Source organism: Callithrix jacchus, chromosome 10 (genome assembly GCF_049354715.1).
Source record: "Callithrix jacchus isolate 240 chromosome 10, calJac240_pri, whole genome shotgun sequence".
NCBI lineage: Eukaryota > Metazoa > Chordata > Mammalia > Primates > Cebidae > Callithrix > Callithrix jacchus.
Window position 1 is genome coordinate 54,359,690 of NC_133511.1, and position 18,200 is coordinate 54,377,889.

Below are 18,200 nucleotides of genomic sequence, written 5' to 3' on the forward strand. Positions count from 1 at the left end.
TTCATTTTCTTTTTATCTTAATACTTTCTGCCTTAAAGTCTACTTTGTCTTATATTAGTTTAGTCACACTACCTTCTTTTTGATTGATATTTGTGCAGTATATATTTTTTTTCTGAGATAGGGTTTTACTTCATCACTTGGGCTGGAGTGCAGTGGTATACTCATAGCTTATTGTAGCCCCACCCTCCATGCTCAGGAGATCCTCCCATGTCAGTCTCCTGAGAAGCTGGGATCACAGTCACACTCCACCACTTTGTGCTAATTTTTAAAATTATTATATGTAGAGAAGGGTTCTCCCTATGTTGTCCAGCCTGGTCTTGAACTCCTGGACTCAAGCAGTCTTCTGGTTTCAGCTTCCCAAAGTGCTGGGATTACAGACATAAGCCACTGCACCTGGCCCATGGAGTATCTTTTTGCAGTCTGTGACTGCTTATTTATTTATAAACAAACTATTATCTTCAAGGTTTTAGATTTACAAAAAACAATGATGGCAAGTACAGTGATCTCATATATGCCACACCCAGTTTGTCTAGTATCAATATTTGTCTTTAGTATGGTACTTTTCAAACAATTAACAAACCAATATATGTTGTTCTTATCTAAAGTTTATACATTTATTCAGATTTGCTTAGTTTTTGCCAAATCAAGACCCCCATTCAAGATATGGCATTATTACAGTAGGTAGTCAGGCAGACATTAGCAGGGCAGGAGACCACCTCCCCACCACCAGGAACATCAGACAACCATCAGGTGATAGTCAGGCAGTTGTTAACTGTCTCTTTAAAATATAATTAGCTGGACATGGTGGCTTATGCCTGTAATCCCAGCACTTTGGGAGGTTGAAGCCGGTGGATCATTTGAGCTCAGGGATTTGAGATCAGCCTGGCCAACATGGTGAAACCCTGTCTCTACTAAAAATACAAAATAATTAGCAGGGTGTGGTGGTGGGCACCTGTATTCTCAGCTACTTGGGAGGCTGAGGCAGGTGAATTGCTTGAACCCAGGAGGTGGAGGTTCTAGTGAGCTGAGATTGCACCACTGCACCCCAGCCTGGGTGATAGAGCCAGATTTCATCTCAAAAAATAAATAAATAAATAAATAAAAGTAAAATAATATAATAATTGGTTACAACTGGTGCCACATAAAGGCAGTCTCCCATTAGATAGAAACACCTGAAACTGGTGATCAGCAACTTCCTGTCAGTAGTTGGGTGAGTGGGTTCAAGCATGCACATTAAGAGGCAAAATGGTGGAGTTTAATTGGTATATGACCTTGTAGAACGTTCAACTGGTAAAGTAAGAGCGCCTCAAGTAAGCATGCATACAACTCCAGTTAACACATTGCACGTGCAACCCCTCCCAAGTGCTGGGAAGCCACTGCACTTGCAGTCAGCTCATCCCAAGGGAAGAATTGGGGAGAAGTAATGCAAGACCCCAGAAGCATGACAGTATATAAAACTCCAAGTCGAGGGTCACACCGTGTACTTGATTTCTCAAGTTACCTGCTTGACCCTCTTCCGGGTGTATTTTTCTTTCTTTCATTCCTCTCTAGACTTCTTAATATTCACTCCTGCTCGACAACTTGCCCTGTTCTCTCCCTCTGCCTTATGCCCCTGGGTCAAATTCTTGCTCCTGAGGAGGCAAGAATTGAGGTTGCTGCAGACCCATACAGACTGTCCACTGCTAACAGCATTATTGTTAGTTTCCATGTCCCAGTTCTTTAGAACTTGAATCTGTACGTTGTTTTTAATTGGCGTTGAGAAACTGAGCCATTATGTCTTCAAATATTTCTTCTTTATCTCTACAACCCCTTTTCCTTGTACGCTAACTACAGTTATGTATGTTGCACTGCTTAATCCCACACGTTCATTACCATGGTGTTCTGCTCTTTCTGTTCTTTATTCTTTCTGGAATTGTGTTTGAATATTTTTAGATGTTGGATATTGACTTGTCCCAAATTTCACTATTCCTGGTTTCTTCCATATCCAGCCTGCCATTAGACCCATTTGTTACTTTTTGATTTTGTATATTTCTATTTCTACAATGTCCATTGGGTTCTTTATAGTCTAATGCTCCATTGAAATTCTTCATATTTTTACTTATTCATCTTTTTCTTGCTTTATTTAACATATTTATAATAATATTCTGTTTTTTATACTTTAAGTTCTGGGGTACATGTGCAGAACATGCTGGTTTGTTACATAGATATACACATGCCATGTTGGTTTGCTGCACCCATCAACCTGTCATCTACATTAGGTATTTTTCCTAATGCTATCCCTCCCCTAGTCCCCCACCCTCTGACAGGACCCAGTGTGTGATGCTATCCTCCCTGTGTCCATGTGTTCTCACTGATCAACTCTCACTTAAGAGTGAGAACACGTGGTGTTTGGCTTTCTGTTGCTGTGTTAGTTTGCTGAAAATGATGGTTTCCAGTTTCAGCCATGTCCTGCAAAGTACATGAACTCATCCCTTTTTAATGGCTGCATAGTATTTCATGGTGTATAGGTGCCACATATGCTTTATCCAGTCTATCATTGATGGGCATTTGGGTTGTTCCAAGTCTTTGCTATTGTGAATAGTGCTGCAGTAAACATACATGTGCATGTGTCTTTGTAATATAATGATTTATAGTCCTTTGGGTATATAGCCAGTGATGGGATTGCTGGGTCAAATGCTATTTCTGGTTCTAGATCCTTGAGGAATTGTTACACTGTCTTCCACAATGGTTGAACTAATTTACACTCCCACCAACAGTGTAAAAGCCTTCCTATTTCTCCACATCCCCTCCAGCATTTGTTGTTTCCTGACTTTTTAATGATTGCCTTTTAACTGGTGTGAGATGGTATCTCATTGTGATTTTGATTTGCATTTCTCTAATGACCAAGTGATGATGAGCTTTTTTTTCATATGTTTGTTGGCCACATAAATGTCTTCTTTTGAGAAGTGTCTGTTCATATCCTTTGCCCACTTTTTGATGGGGTTGATTTTTTCTTGTAAATTTGTTTAAGTTCCTTGTATACTGTGGATATTAGCCCTTTGTCAGATGGATAGATGGCAAAAGTTTTCTCCATTCTATAGGTTCCCTGTTCACTCTGATGATAGTGATGAACGAGGGCATCCTTGTCTTGTGCTGGTTTTCAAACAGAATGCTTCCAGCTTTTGCCCGTTCAGTATGATACTGGCTGTGGTTTGTCATAAATAGCTCTTATTATTTTGAGATGCTTTCCATCAATACCTAGCTTATTGAGAGTTTTTAGCATGAAGGGGTGTTGAATTTTATTGAAGGGCTTTTCTGCATCTATTGAGATAATCATGGTTTTTGTCATTGGTTCTGTTTAGTGATGGGTTATGTTTATTGATTTGCATATGTTGGACCAGCCTTGCATCCCAGGGATGAAGCTGACTTGATTGCAGTTAATAAGCTTTTTGATGTGCTGCTGGATTCAGTTTGCCAGTATTTTATTGAGGATTTTTGCATTGATGTTTATCAGGGATATTAGCCTGAAATTTCCTTTTTTTGTTGTGTCTCTGCCAGGTTTGGTATCAGGATGATGCTGGCATCAGAAAATGAGTTAGGGAGGTGTCCTTCTTTTTCTATTGTTTGGATTAGTTTCGGAAGGAATGACACCATCTCCTCTTTGTATGTCTGGTAGAATTTGGCTGTGAATCCATCTGGTCCTGGGCTTTTTTTTGGCAGGTAGGCTATTAATTACTGCCTGAATTTTGGAACTTTTTATTGGTCTATTCAGGGATTCAACTTCTTCCTGGTTTAGTCTTGGGAGGGTGTATGTGTCCAGGATTTTGTCAATTTCTTCTAGATTTTCTAGTTTATTTACATAGAGGTATTTATAGTATTTTCTGTTTGTTTTTCTGTGGAATCAGTGGTAATATCCCTGTTATCATTTTTTATTATGTCTATTTGATTGTTCTCTCTTTTCTTCGTTAGTCTGGCTATTGGTCTATGTATTTTGTTAATCTTCAAAAAAAAAAAAAAAAAAAAACTAGCTCCTGGATTTGTTTTTGAAGGGTTTTTTGTCTCTATCTTTTTCAGTTCTGCTCTGATCTTAGTTCTTGTCTTCTGCTAGCCTTTGAATTTATTTGCTCTTGCTTCTCTAGTGCTTTTAATTGTGATGTTAGGGTATTCATATTAGATCTTTGGGCAGTTAGTGCTATAAATTTCCCTCTAAACACTGCTTTAACTGTGTCCCAGAGATTCTGGTACATTGTGTCCTTGTTCTCACTGGCTCAAAAAACTAATTTATTTCTGCCATAATTTTCCTATTTACCCAGGTGCCAGTAAAGACCAGAAAGCAAAAGAAACCTTCAACAGGCTGGGCATGGTGGTTCAGACCTGTAATCCTAGCACTTTGAGAAGTTGAGCCAAGATGATCACTTGAGCTCAGGAGTTTAAGACCAGCCTATGTCACACGGTAAGACCCCCCTCATCTCTACAAAAAAATAAAAAATTAGCTGGACATGGTGGTACACTCCTGTGGTCTCAGCTATTTGGGAGGCTGAGGTGAGAGGATCCCTTGAACCTGGGAGGCTAAGGCTGCAGTGAGCCATGATCATGCTATTGCACACCAGCCAAGATGACAGTGAGACCCTGTCTCAAAAAGAAATCTTTGAAACTGCCTTTGCGAAATTATGCCTGAGACAGCAAAAGAGATCTAATTTAAGTGACTCCATCTTGCTTCTAACATCCAAGTTGTTCTTGTTCATTCTTGGGTGGAGGCTGAACTAACTTTTGGAGAAATTTAGTTTATAGTTTATAGTTTAAATCAGAGATGATAATAGTCCTTTTCCAAAGCAGATCTCCTTCTTGCCTAGGGAGTAGATTGCCTTTGTAGGACTAACGTTAGCCACAAGATTAGAAATTATGGTTTAGGCGTCATGCAGCTGGAGGCTAGAAGATTCTGATCCTCTCTAAATTGCTCCTTGAGATATTTTGCAGACCCTGCAAATAAATGATAGGTCAGCTGGCACTACCTAGATCAGTAAACTGGCTCATCTGATCTTGTGGCCCCCCCCACCTAGGAACTGATTTTGTGCAGGAGGACAGCTTTGACTCCCTATGATTTCATCTTTGACCAATCAGCACTCTCAACTCACTGGCTTCCCCCAACCCACCTGCTATCCTTTCTGCTCCCTGAATGCTCTGGGAAACTGATTTGAGTAATAATAAAACTCTGGGAGTAGGATCCAAGATGGCTGATCGCTAACATCTCGGGATTGCAGCTCCCAGTGAAACCTCAGAGAATGAGAGGACGCCACACTTTCAGACAAATTTTGGTCGCTCACGGAGCAGAAGATTCCCAGTGGAGGAGCTCCACGGGTCGCCAGCGTGACTCTTGTGGCCGGCGCAGCAGTTGTGCCTGCACTTCAGCGTGGCAGCTCTTGGTGCAGAGTAAATGGGACTGGTTTCCCCTTCTGACTGAGGTTTGGAGCTCCGGGAAGGCAGAGACGCCTATTATGGACTCAAGAAGGAAGCCAGACTGGAGATTCCCAGGCAGAAAAGCACCATCAGTCTTAACACCGCTGTTTTGGCCGGCACAGTGGGTTGCTCATATTTTGGCCCTGGGAATTAACAACTTGGATGTTCACTCAGAGACCTAATTTGAAAGTTGGTAATTACAAAGACAACAGGTGGATAAATTTACAATGATGGGAAGAAACCAGCGCAAAAAGGCTGAGAATATTCAAAATCAGAACGCCTTTCCCTCTAAAGAGGATCACAGTTCCTCATCAACAAGGGAACAAGACTTGATGGAGAATGAGCACATCCCATTAACAGAATCAGGCTTCAGAAGATGGATAATAAGAAACTTCTGTGAGTTAAAAGAACATGTTGTAGCCCAATGTAAAGAAACTAAGAACTTTGAAAAAAGGTTTGACGAAATTCTAATGAGAATAGACAACTTAGAGAGGAATATAAGTGAATTAATGGAACTGAAGAATACAATGCAGGAACTCCGAGAAGTATGCACAGGTTTAAACATTCGAATTGTTCAAGCAGAAGAAAGGATATCAGAGGTCGAAGTCTAACTTAATAAAATAAAATGAGAAGACAAGATTCGAGAAATAATCTTGGATAAAAAGGAATAAGCAAAGTCTCCAAGAAATGTGGGACTATGTGAAAAGACCAAATTTACGTTTGATAGGTGTACCTGAATGCAACAGAGAAAATGAATCCAAGCTGGAAAATATTCTTCAGGATATTATTCAGGAAAATTTTCCTAAACTAGCAAAGCAAGAGAACATTCAACTCCAGGTAATACAGAGAACACCACAAAGATATTCCTCAAGAAGAGCAACCCCAATGCACATAATCGTTAGATTCACCAGGGTTGAAATGAAGGAGAAAATACTAAGGGCAGCCAGAGAGAAAGGTCAGGTTAATTACAAAGGGAAGTCTATCAGACTTACAGCAGATCTCTCAGCAGAAACTCTACAAGCCAGAGAGAGTAGGGGCCAATATTCAACATCCTTAAAGAACAGAACCTTCAGCCCAGAATTTCATATCCAGCCAAACTAAGCTTCACAACTGAAGGAAAAATAAAATCTTTTATGAACAAGCAAGTACTCAGAGATTTTATTACCACCAGGCCTGCTTTACAAGAGCTTCTGAAAGAAGCATTACACATAGAAAGAAACAACCAGTATTAGCCTTTCTAAAAATATACTAAAAAGTAAAGAGCACCAACATAAAGAAGAATTTACATCAATGAATGGATAAAACAGCCAGTTAACATCAAATGGCAGTAATCCTAAATTTAAATCGACTAAATCCCCCAATCAAAAGACACAGCCAAAACCCAACTGGCATGTTACATCCAGATCCATTTCACATGCAAGGATACACAAAGACTCAAACAAAGGGATGGAGAAAGATTTACCAACCAAATGGAGAGCAAAAATAAATAAATAAATAAAAAGCAGGAGTTGCAATTCTCATATCTGATAAAATAGATTTTAAAGCAACAAAGATATAGTAGTAAAAGGATCAATGCAACAACAAGAGCTAACGATCCTAACACCCAGATACATAGAGACTTAGACTCAATGAGAGAGAAAATTAATAAGGATATCAAGGACTCGAACTCAGATCCCAAACAAGTAAACTTAATAAATATTTATAGAGCTCTCCATTTTAAATACACAAAATATACATTCTTATCAATACCACATCACACCTACTCATAGGTTTAAATGAAACATTGATTGGCCATTATTAATACCCAATTTTTTTTAGAATAAAGCAACATTTCCATTCTCGCTCCCTCTTTTTCTTCCTCTTTCTTCCTCTCCTTCACTCCTTTTTTTTTTCCTTTCCTTCTCTCAAAAAAATAAAAATAAATAATAATAAAACTCTGGTCTTACGCACTGCCAGCTCTGCCTGAATTACTCTTTCTCTGTTGCAATTTCCCTGTCTTGATGAATCAGCTCTGTCTAGGCAGTAGGCAAGGTGTACCCCTTGGGTGTTTACACCTTCAACAATGGCATTTGTCTTATTGTTTTTTTAGATGTTATGGGAGAGAACGGGAAGGGTCCAGGGAAGCACTAAACACAATGGAGATTAAAGTACAGGAGAGGCTGGGTGGTGGCTCATGCCTGTAATCTCAGCACTTTGGGAGGCTGAGGCTTTGTGGTACAGACCTGTAGTCCCAGCTACTTGGGAAGTTGAGGCAGGAGGATTCCTTGAGCCCAGGAGTTTCAGGATGTTGTGAGCTATGATAGTGCCACTGCATGCCAGTCTGGGTGACAGCGTTCTTGGCTCCAAAAATAATAAATAAAGTACAGGAGAAACTCAAAGATGTTCACTTGGTGATGGTACTATCACGTAAGGAGTATTGGGAAACATGACCGGTGTTTTTGACTTCTGCAATGAGAAGTGTTGAGGTAGCAGCATTTGGGATTGAGGGAGCAGCAGTGCTAATATTCTGTGGGCTCAAGACAGTGCTGCACAATTGTCCTTCCTTTAAATGCCAGTAACACCCCCCATTGATGATTAGTTAATCCTTATATCACTAAAGATTACAGAAATATGACACATGGTAGTATTATCTGGTCTCAAGGATCCAAATGGAATGCTGATGTCACATCCAGATAGTCACAGTGTCCTTGGCTTGTGGTAGCCATGAGAGAAGTGGTATTTTCTTGGAATAGGAACATGGTAGTTTAGATATACCTGGAGGGAGGGAGTGCTCCCTCTCAGTGGACTATTTTTATACAACTAATTAACACTTTCAAGTATATTTGTTCCCAACATTTTTTATATTCATTATAAACAGGGTGATATGGTCTGGCTGTGTCCCTGCCCAAATCTCATCTTGAATTATAGTTCCCATTATTCCCATATGTCATAGGAGGGACATGGTGGGATGTAATTGAATTATGGGGGCAAGTTTTTCCCATACTATTCTTGAGGTGGTGAATAAGTCTCACAAGATCTGATGGTTTTACAAATGGGAGTTCCCCTACATAAGCTCTCTTTTGCCTGCCACCATGTACGATGTGACTTTGCTCCTCATTTGTCTTCTGCCATGATTGTGAGGCCTCCCTAGTCAGGTAGAACTGTAAATTAATTAAACCTCTTTCCTTTATAAATTACCCAGTCTTGAGTATGTCTTTATTAGCAGCATGAGAACAGACTAATACACATGGTTAAACTAAGAAGAATTGGCTTGAATGGTGTCCATTACATTGAGCATCCTCAGAGGGAAAGATATATAGACAATGCTATGCAAACCTCTAAGTTTTTCTTAGAAACATTTCTAATGGAAGTATTTCATATTGGAATCACAGGTTAATCAGTGGCTTTGTGTATGTGTGTGTATGTGTGTGTGTGAAAAGGAATGTCAGAGACCACCTTAAACCCACTGTCATACTTCTGAATTCTTCAATGTAGAAATACAAAGTGTGCTTCCATTGTGGTTACTCATACCATGCAAGTAAATGAATAGCTGAATACCTGGAACTTTGATTTTAAATGTAATTATGACCTTTAACAATAACGGCTGGTTTAAAAATGAGGCAAAGTGTAAGTAAAATGGGCAACAGATAATATACTTCAGTTCCCAAAGAATATTTATAAGGAAAAGTTGTGTTTCCTTCGCAGATTTCAGCCTTAGAGAAAAGACTTCATCATCTTATACGTGATGTGGCTTTCTGGGCTCCTGATACCTTCATAGAATTTGACTGGAATTTCTTTCTCTTGAAAATGAATGGGCATTTTCTTGCTCTCCACACTCATAAGCTTCACTCCCAGGGGGCCCAAGTTTACATAATCCTATGGTGAACAGACACGAAAAAGAATAGGAGAGGTGATTCAGCAAATTATCGCCTTTGATAGATTAGGCTTTCTTTATTACATTTGGCCTTTATCTGACAGACTTCATGCCCCCTAATTGCTTGATGCTGTATAACACAGGAAATATGAGAACCACTATAAATGGGAAAATAAACCCAAAACACTCGGTAAACTTATACACCCTGTGGGGCATACATAGTAGATCTCCCAAAAAGCAGGCAGCAAGGCTGGCAAGCTTGTCTCATAGTGAGTTAATGGGGGAGAGATGCTGTCTATAGTTAGTGCCAAACTAACTATAGTCTGTGAAAGGAAAATAAAAACATGGGACCCCAATTCACTTTGCCAAAAGGAAAAAATTAAGCTGCAAGCTGAGTCATGTAAGCGACTGCCCTTCCTTTTGTTCTAAGCAGATAGCTACAGATAAAAGGTTAATTATCTCCACAGGTAGCTACTCTGTGTGCACCTGATCTTTTGTAAAGTGTGAGGTGAATACATAATTGACTGTTCTCTAACTGCTCCTTTTCTCTTGCCACATGTGGATGACCATACCCTCCTGCTTTCCCCTCCAGCCCACTTTTCTCCTTTAAATACTGAAGGCCTCCAAGTCATCTTTGGAGAAAGGCACACACCACACACTGTTTCTGTGATTTCATGTTTTTTCTCCCAGGTATTGTCCTTAACATTGGCAAAATCAACTTCTAAATTGATTGAGACCTGTCTCAGATACCTTTTGGTTTACAAGTCTAAGCTATCAAAAAACAGAATTAGAAGTCTAACTGATAAGAAATTCCATAGCCAACCCAAAACTGGGTGGACAGAGCTCACACCCTACCCAATGTCCCTTCCTCTGGGAAGTCTCCCCTGCCATAACTCTTGCTTTTTAATTTGTTCAACATCACTCTTCGGCAAATCTTTTCCAAGTGTTCACTGTATGCCAGCCCCGTGTCAAGTACTAGGGTGCAATGATAAGCTCACAGACTGATTGGGGACATAGGTACATGTGGTCTGTTTACTCTTAAATGGTAGTTGTTGATTTTCTTACCTGTCTTTTACAAGTCTGTAAGTGATTTGGGGGTAAGGGCTGCTGTATAGGCATGTTGGAGATTTCTTGCTATTCTCTCCCTTAAAGGCGCAAGCATTTAACAAGGACCTGGCATGTTGTGGGACTCTCAATAAATATTTATTTGAATTTAGAAGAATCAAAGAATGAAAAAGGAAGGTGATGTCTTATTTCTCAAAATGTATATAATTCTATTTAGCTTTCAAAATATGTAGCTGTGATAAATGCAAGACAGGAGAAAAGTAAGTTGATAGAGATCTATCACATATTTCAGAATCACTGGGAGGAGGATTCTCAAGTAATAAACCATGGCCATGGCAATTTGACTACATTGAAAACTTGCATGGAAAGTAAGAAGGTCTTTCATTCAACCAAATGGTATGCAATTTGGGGATTTTGTAGACAACTGTCCACTAGCCTGAGATTATCATGACATCCAGGAGTCATGATTCTAAGATACTCATGGAGGTGTTTCAGTGTTAGAGGAACTAGAACTTTAGTCTTTAAATCATCACTTGTTGGCAGAAGTATTGAATTGTAGTTAGTTAAAATGGTTTGTGTTGGTCTATTCAGTTTCTTCTGCTTTCTTACATCATTTTTTTCACTACCAGACTTTACATTCTAGGGGAACTTTTAAAGTACCAAGAAGGAAAATAACAAGGGATGGCTGTGGGACTAACTGGAATGGACTAGAAAGAAGTTTTAAAATTAAAAGGCTTAAAACTCCAGGTTTTAATGAATGGTATGTGTGGCAATTTGTACTTTCCAAAGATAGCCTAATTCCTATCATATTCCAAGTGCTTCTCTTACAATGTGATGCTGAACTTCCTCCATCAAGATGTAGGAGCTATGTTCCTTCCCCTTGGATGGAACTTTGTAACTGGATCAACCAGTAGAATATGATGGAAGTGACAGTGTATGATTTCCAAGGCTAAGACATACAAACTGCTGCTTTCTTTCCTTTTTTTTTTTTTTTTTTTTTTGAGATGGAGTCTTATTCTGTCCCCCAGGCTGGAATGCAGTGGTGCAGTCTCTGCTCACTGCAACCTCTGCCTTCTGGGTCCAAGCAATTCTCCTGCCTCAGCCTGCCAACTATCTGGGATTACAGGCATGCACCACCATGCCCAGCTAATTTTTGTGTTTTTAGTAGAGATGAGGTTTCACCATGTTGGCCAGGCTGGTCTTGAACTCCCAACCTCAGGTGACTCACCCACCTCACCCTCCCAAAATGCTGGGATTACAGATATAAGCCACCACGGCCACATTGCTGCTTTCATCTTGGTCTCTAGAATTGCTTGATCGGGGAAAAGACACACTATAACAAAGGAAATTCAAAACACCCTGTGGGGAGGCACATGTAAAGAAGAAGTGAGGCACTCAGTTTAGCCAGCATCAACATGCCATGAATAAACCACCTTGGAAGTGAAGACTCCTGCCCCAATCAAGCCTTCTGTTGAGTGCAGACCTAGCCAACATATGGTTGCAACTGAGAGTCCACCAAGTGAGAACTGTCGAGTGGAGCCCTTCCTGAATTTCTAATCAACAGAGCCCCAAGAGAGAATATGTAATTGTTATAAGCCACTAGGTTTTAGGGATTGTTATGTAGCATTAGATAACTTACTCTGTATACTAGTAATGGAGGCCTATAGATAGCAAATTAGGCAAGTGTAGGAGTGAAAATAGTATCCAAATGAGAGTGAAAATAGTATCCAAATGAATGGTGGGCCAATTTTACTAATAACTGCAAATGGAATTAATTTACACTATGCATACGTTAGGTGAATTTTATCAATTAATAAAACAGCATTTTCTTGGTAGTCAAAGTTAAGTTCTTATGAATCTTACCTTGAAATCCTTCTCATCCTCATATAGTAAGTACTTCACATCAGTGTCCCCAGACTCTGTGCATGAGCTTTCCTCTTCAACTGTCTTCACATACTGGAGATCTGTGATGCTCTTTTCATGACTAAGATGTAAGGTCCTGATCTCATCTGATGAGTGCATCGTGTTTCCACTTTCTGCTTTGATGGGTTGCAGTTCTGACTTCTCTTCTTGGATGAATACAAAGGAATTAATTATGTATACATTTTGAAAATATAAATATAAAAATTCAATACATACTTTGTCACATTTTTAATTGGATGGAACTTGGAGAACTGCAAATGTAGAATTTATGCATTAAAGTAAGAGAGAGTCCCATTTGTAGAAATTTTAAGTTGTATTACATTTTGTTAGCTATTAAGTTACAGTAATTATATGGGTGTCTATGTATATGTTGTCATTTTGGTTAGCTAAATAGGGCCCTAAACCTTGCCAGTGTAGACAACAGACCATCCCTCATCCCTTTTCGCCAGTATTTATTTAATTTACTGTGGAACATGGTGACCTTCATTTGAAAGTGGGATTACAGAGAGGAGATAGACTAGGACAAGCCCTGCAAGAGGATAAATTTAGAGGAGCTGGCAGGTATCTACTCCCTGAATAGCTTTTGTATGTGGGGCACCTGCTCACAATAGATAAGTGTTTTCTTAATTGAAAACAAGAGTTTGAAAAAGTATCATCACTAGTGCAATAAAATAATACCTGTATGTGTTTCTGGCAATTCCAAAGACATTTCTTCAGGTGGCACTTCTAGTCCAGCAGCTTGGGTAAGATATAGTCGCCTAAAAGAACAAGTAAGAAAACCGGTCTGTCAGTCAATAAATATTGCATTGCATGCTTACTAGGGTGTATCTCTCTACTAGGTGCTAGAGAAATGAGACATATTTCTACCCTGAGGAGCATAAAGCCCATTGGGGTGGCAGACAGCCTAACAGTATTTTAAAGTCACTGTATGCTAATTACCATGATGGGTAATTAGCATAGTGTGATAATGCTGGGATGCAGAAAGCAGCAGCACCTGAGTCAGCCTTAGGATGAAGGAAAGTTTTCCTGGATGAAACCTGAGCCTAGTCTTTGATATGGTTTAGCTGGGCCCCACCCAAATCCCATCTTAAACTCTAGTTCCCATAATCCCCACATGTTGTGGGAGGGACCAGCTGGGAGGTAATTGAATCATGGGGGTGTTTACCTCCAGGCTGTTCTCATGTTAGTGCGTGAGTTCTCATGAGATCTGATGGTTTTATAAGGGACTTTTCCCCAACCTTCGCTCTGCACTTCTTCCTGCTGCCAAATGAAGAAGGTTGTGTTTGCTTCCCCTTCTGCCATGATTCTAAGTTTCCTGAGGCCTCCGAGGCCTAGTGGAACTGTGAGTCAAACTTCTTTCCTTTCTAAATTATCCAGTCTCAGGCTGTTCTTTATAGCAGCGTGAGAATGGACTATACAGTCTGGAACCTGAAGATGCTTGCAGGGAAGAGCAAGGGGTGAGAGAAGGATATTCCAAATAAGGGAATAACACAAAATTCAAAAGATGAGCGTGAGCATGGTGCCAGTCAGGTCATTGTATTATTTCAGGTGCGGAATGATAGTGGCCTGAAAGACCTGGTTTTGAGAAGAGAGAAGGAGAAATCGAGCAGTAGGAATCCAAGATGCCATCTAGGTCCTGGCTTTTACTTAGTGGTATGCTTCAGCTGCAAGCCCAGTGAATTGATATCTACATGCTGTTGTAGCTCTCTCTACATGGTTTAATTCTGTGCTTTCATTTTTAGAATGGCCACTGAATTTTCAATCAGAAAATATAATGCCTTGAAAACTGTGTATGGCATTTCCATGAGGTTTACCTGAAGACAGCATGAAGTAATTGAACTCTTGCAAATGTGCAAACAAACTTCATGCTTGGAAGCTCTAAGCAACCAAAGTGAATCCCCTAAATTAGGGGCTGTCAGTTATTTAAAGAACGTGAATAAAGTGTTATCCAGATGGTAATGGCTCCAGCAAATACTGTAACTACATACAATATTTACATCTATGAAACCTACAAACTTTAGTTACAGTAAGTTTAGTAAAGGTATCTTAGTAAAGGTAAGTTTGGCATGTAGCTGTGTTCTGCAGGGAGACATGTCTGAGGCTATAGAATTCTTTTCTTTCCTAGTTTTACCATTGTGAACAATTAAGATCTTTCTAAAGGCCATAACCTTCAGGAATCTAGCTTTTTCTATTAATCGCTAGTTTGCTGTCATTTCTGTACTGCTACAGGGTAGCAACACTTGATACTTAATGATATGAAAAATAATTTAAAAGATGTTATTGTGGTAAGCTAGTGTTATATTTGTAGGTTTTGACCCACTTAGCCTCAGCCATGTGGCGCTGGAGTCCCAGGCAGTCACCTCTGGCTGACAGTTGCCTCATCTGTTTGCCCCAGTGTGTCAAACAAATCCTATGACATTCTATGTGAGTTGCGATGGAAAAAAGTTTGAGTAGCTTTGCATAGGAAATGTGATAACTCCATTAACCACAATATCCCATTCCTCATCCAAATTGGAAATAGAACTTCTTCTATGTCCATTGGGGACTGTTCATGTCTATTTATTTTCAACCTACTAGTATTATACAAAACTTAATTCTCAACAAAGAGATGGAGGGGCAGTTACCATAAAAATATAATGTGTATAGGGCTGGGCGCGGTGGCTCACGCCTGTAATCCCAGCACTTTGGGAGGCCGAGGCGGGTGGATCACAAGGTCAAGAGATAGAGACCATCCTGGTCAACATGGTGAAACCCCGTCTCTACTAAAAATACAAAAAATTAGCTGGGCACGGTGGTGCGTGCCTGTAATCCCAGCTACTCAGGAGGCTGAGGCAGGAGAATTGCCTGAACCCAGGAGGCGGAGGTTGCAGTGAGCCGAGATCGCGCCATTGCACTCCAGCCTGGGTAACAACAGCGAAACTCCATCTCCAAAAAAAAAAATATATATATATATATATAATGTGTATAATATTTCTTTGGCTTGGAAATGGGTACAGTAAAAGCTCCTGAGTACTCTCAGGTTATCTTTCTGCATAAGAAGTCTAGTAGATAATTGAGGGGTTTCAGATTTTCTTGTTTCTTTATGCAGTTATTTCAAAAATGTCCAAAACAGTTGCCGCAAGGAGTTTACAATCTAGTAAAGAAGCAGACATTAAATAAGTAATCAAAAGTGTCATAAAGGTTGGTTACATAGGAAAAGTTCAGGGTACTGTGGAGGCATATAGCAAGAACACATTTATCAATTCCTATAAATGTCACCCATTGCTGTTTCTTTTCCCTTGGAAAGATTTTGATTTCATTTCTTCCAACTCTGAAGCTAGACTAAGCACTCCATTCCTCTCAGTAAGGAAAACCAACCCCTAAAGCACTGATGAACAATGTGAATTTTACTGAAGAGTTTTGAGGGGAAGTGTGAGGATGAGGTTAAATTACATACTGCATAGTAAACAACTAAATGAAAATCCCCATTAAAAGTTTCTTAATCTCCCATTCTGTTCTTGCCAACTCCCCTCTGGCCAGTGAAATAATTCCCTTTTTTAGAATTATTAGCACTTTACAACCATGTCAGAACAAATATACCAGACTGAGCTGATCCATGTAGAGACACGGGGCTGACTGTTTAGAGGGTAGCTCTTTCCTAAAGTTTAGCCAGTTCAGAAAAGAGGGCAGTGGACAGCAGGTATTGCAGTAGTTAGAAGCCACACACCAGCAATGCCTGGCAGAGATTAGAAATGATCCCAAAGGCAGTAGCAGCAGCAGATAATGAGGATTAGAGGTGGGATAGGAATGTAACACTGGAGACTTGATAACAGAGAGGAGGACTGGCAAAAGCAAGCATTGCCGACTGGGCAACAGTGAGCACTACAGGCCCTCTAGGGCATCGGCTCAAAAGACTGGAAGTACAGGAGTTCAGTAATCAATCCTCATTCAGCCTTACCTCATCTATATTTGTATCGACTCTATCTGAAGCACACAAATAATTATGCAAAGGGGGCAGATGACTTCTTTCTCTATCCTGCCCCACCCAGCGTATCTTTTAATTTCTCTAATCTTGTATCTGACACGTATCATTTAGCCTGGCAAACAAAGAACCCATAACTTTTCTGTATCCACCTTTCTTGGAAAACAATAGAAAGTTTATAAATAACAAATACATGATCATGTCTCAAATAGTATTTTTCCATGTCTCACAAACAATAGGATCTACTTGTGTGGAAAATTGCTCCTGGCTCTTCCACCGGGTTCAACTTAACATCTGCTTTAATGCCTAGACTAGACATTTCTCTCCTTTACTTGCACACATGCACCCTACATTTATGTGACTTCCTCTCTCTTCCTAAACATACTACTATTTAGATTATTTTTTTGTATTGACTACTTGTCTAAATTATGAGTGCCATTTTGAATTTTAATTTTATATTCAAGGGCCCTAGGTTTCTGTCAAGATTAATAGAATTAAGACTATTTTTGTCAAATAAGGAAAACTAACTGAAAATATAAAACCATAAACACCACTTGGTTTCTTGTGTGCAAGAACAAATGTGACTTGGAATGCCAAGCTCTTTTCTTGGCCTACGGAGTAGTTCTGACTCTTTCAACCAAAAGAAGTAATTCTAGAATCCACAGGAGCCCAGATAACCTCTATGAAACTTCCAGAAAGTGGATCAGCTCCTCCTCTGTGCTAAGGCTTTACCTCCTCCATATTCTGCTGTACTGTTATGTATTTATTTTCATGACCATTCCCCACGCTGGCCTGGAGGTTCCTGAAGGTTGGCAGTTATGATGTTCACATTATGTGCTGGCTATTGTGACTACAGTGCATTGCAAAAAAAGAAAACAAGCAAAGTTTACACTGTACCAGTGATCAATAGTAATAATCCTATACCTTCATCATGACCATTTTGTGTGTCCCTTTCTTTTTGGACTACTGCAATCTGGCTGGAGCATTGAAGAATTAAATCATCTTTTTTAAAAAAAAAATTTTAAATTACTTTTTACAGATACAAACATTTACAAAATACTTTATATATATTACATATATATATATATATATATATATATATATATATAAATAATTTTCACCTGGGTATTTTGAGATCCACAAGTCTACAGTTGAATAATTGATCAATAAGCACCAAATTTTCTTCTTCCAGTTTATGAATAGCATTTTGTAATTCTTCAACTTCTTTTCTGTGAATTGCAACCTGTTCTCAGAGGAAAGAATGAGTGTTGGTACTTACTGATTTAGTTCTATTAAGTTTTCTTTTCTTTTCTTTTTCGAGACATAGTTTCACTTTTGTTACCCAGGCTGGAGTGCCGTGGTGCAATATCAGCTCACTGCAACCTCTACTTCCCAGGTTCAAGCGATTCTCCTGCTTCAGCCTTCTGAGTAGCTGGGATTACAGGCATGTGCCACCACGTCTAGCTAATTTAGTATTTTTAGTAGAGACAGGGTTTCTCCATGTCGGCCATGGTTGGTCTAGAACTTCTGACCTCAGGTGATCTGCCCACCTCAGCCTCCCAAAGTACTAGGATTACAGGTGTCAGCCACCATGTCCAGCCAAGTTCTATTAAGTTTACTATAATAAACTCAACTTCTAAAAGTGCATTTGCCTGAAGGGAAGACCTATTATGCATCATTTATTACTGGACTTGCTTTGTCCTTCCTCTCTAAAAAGGAATAGGTGGAAATCTTTTTTAGATCATCAGCAGAACTTGTCTGAATAGTTAGGTAGTTATTACAGAATAGCAGGAATTGTCCTTTTCTACCCTTCGAAAACACTGCTGAACTTATATATGAGCCAGAGGCAGAGATAACTGAGAAAACATGGGTGATGAATTTAGCAATAGGGCATATTAGTAGCTAAGTTAGGACATATCTAAGGTAATTATAAACAATACAATGAAAACCAATAACACTGGG

General features: G+C 39.5%; 1 protein-coding gene across 14 annotated transcripts in view; it reads right to left on the reverse strand.

The window, feature by feature from the left end:
* Positions 1–2,295: 2,295 nt before the first annotated feature.
* Positions 2,296–18,200, reverse strand: part of CCDC83 (coiled-coil domain containing 83) — a 74,576-nt gene continuing 58,671 nt past the window's right edge. For 2 of the 14 annotated variants that reach the window (XM_054241395.2, XM_054241392.2), the window contains 4 exons: positions 17,360–17,481; positions 12,956–13,035; positions 12,218–12,420; positions 2,296–9,291 (listed from right to left, as the gene is read on the reverse strand). In XM_054241395.2, the coding sequence (XP_054097370.2) occupies positions 9,130–9,291; positions 12,218–12,420; positions 12,956–13,035; positions 17,360–17,481 (567 nt within the window). In that variant the 3' untranslated portion in view covers positions 2,296–9,129. Of the gene's footprint in view, positions 9,292–12,217; positions 12,424–12,955; positions 13,036–15,983; positions 16,079–16,867; positions 16,869–17,359; positions 17,482–18,200 lie in introns of all 14 variants that reach the window. The other 12 variants (XM_078340104.1, XM_035264092.3, XM_054241391.2 and 9 more) reach the window with 7 other exon arrangements.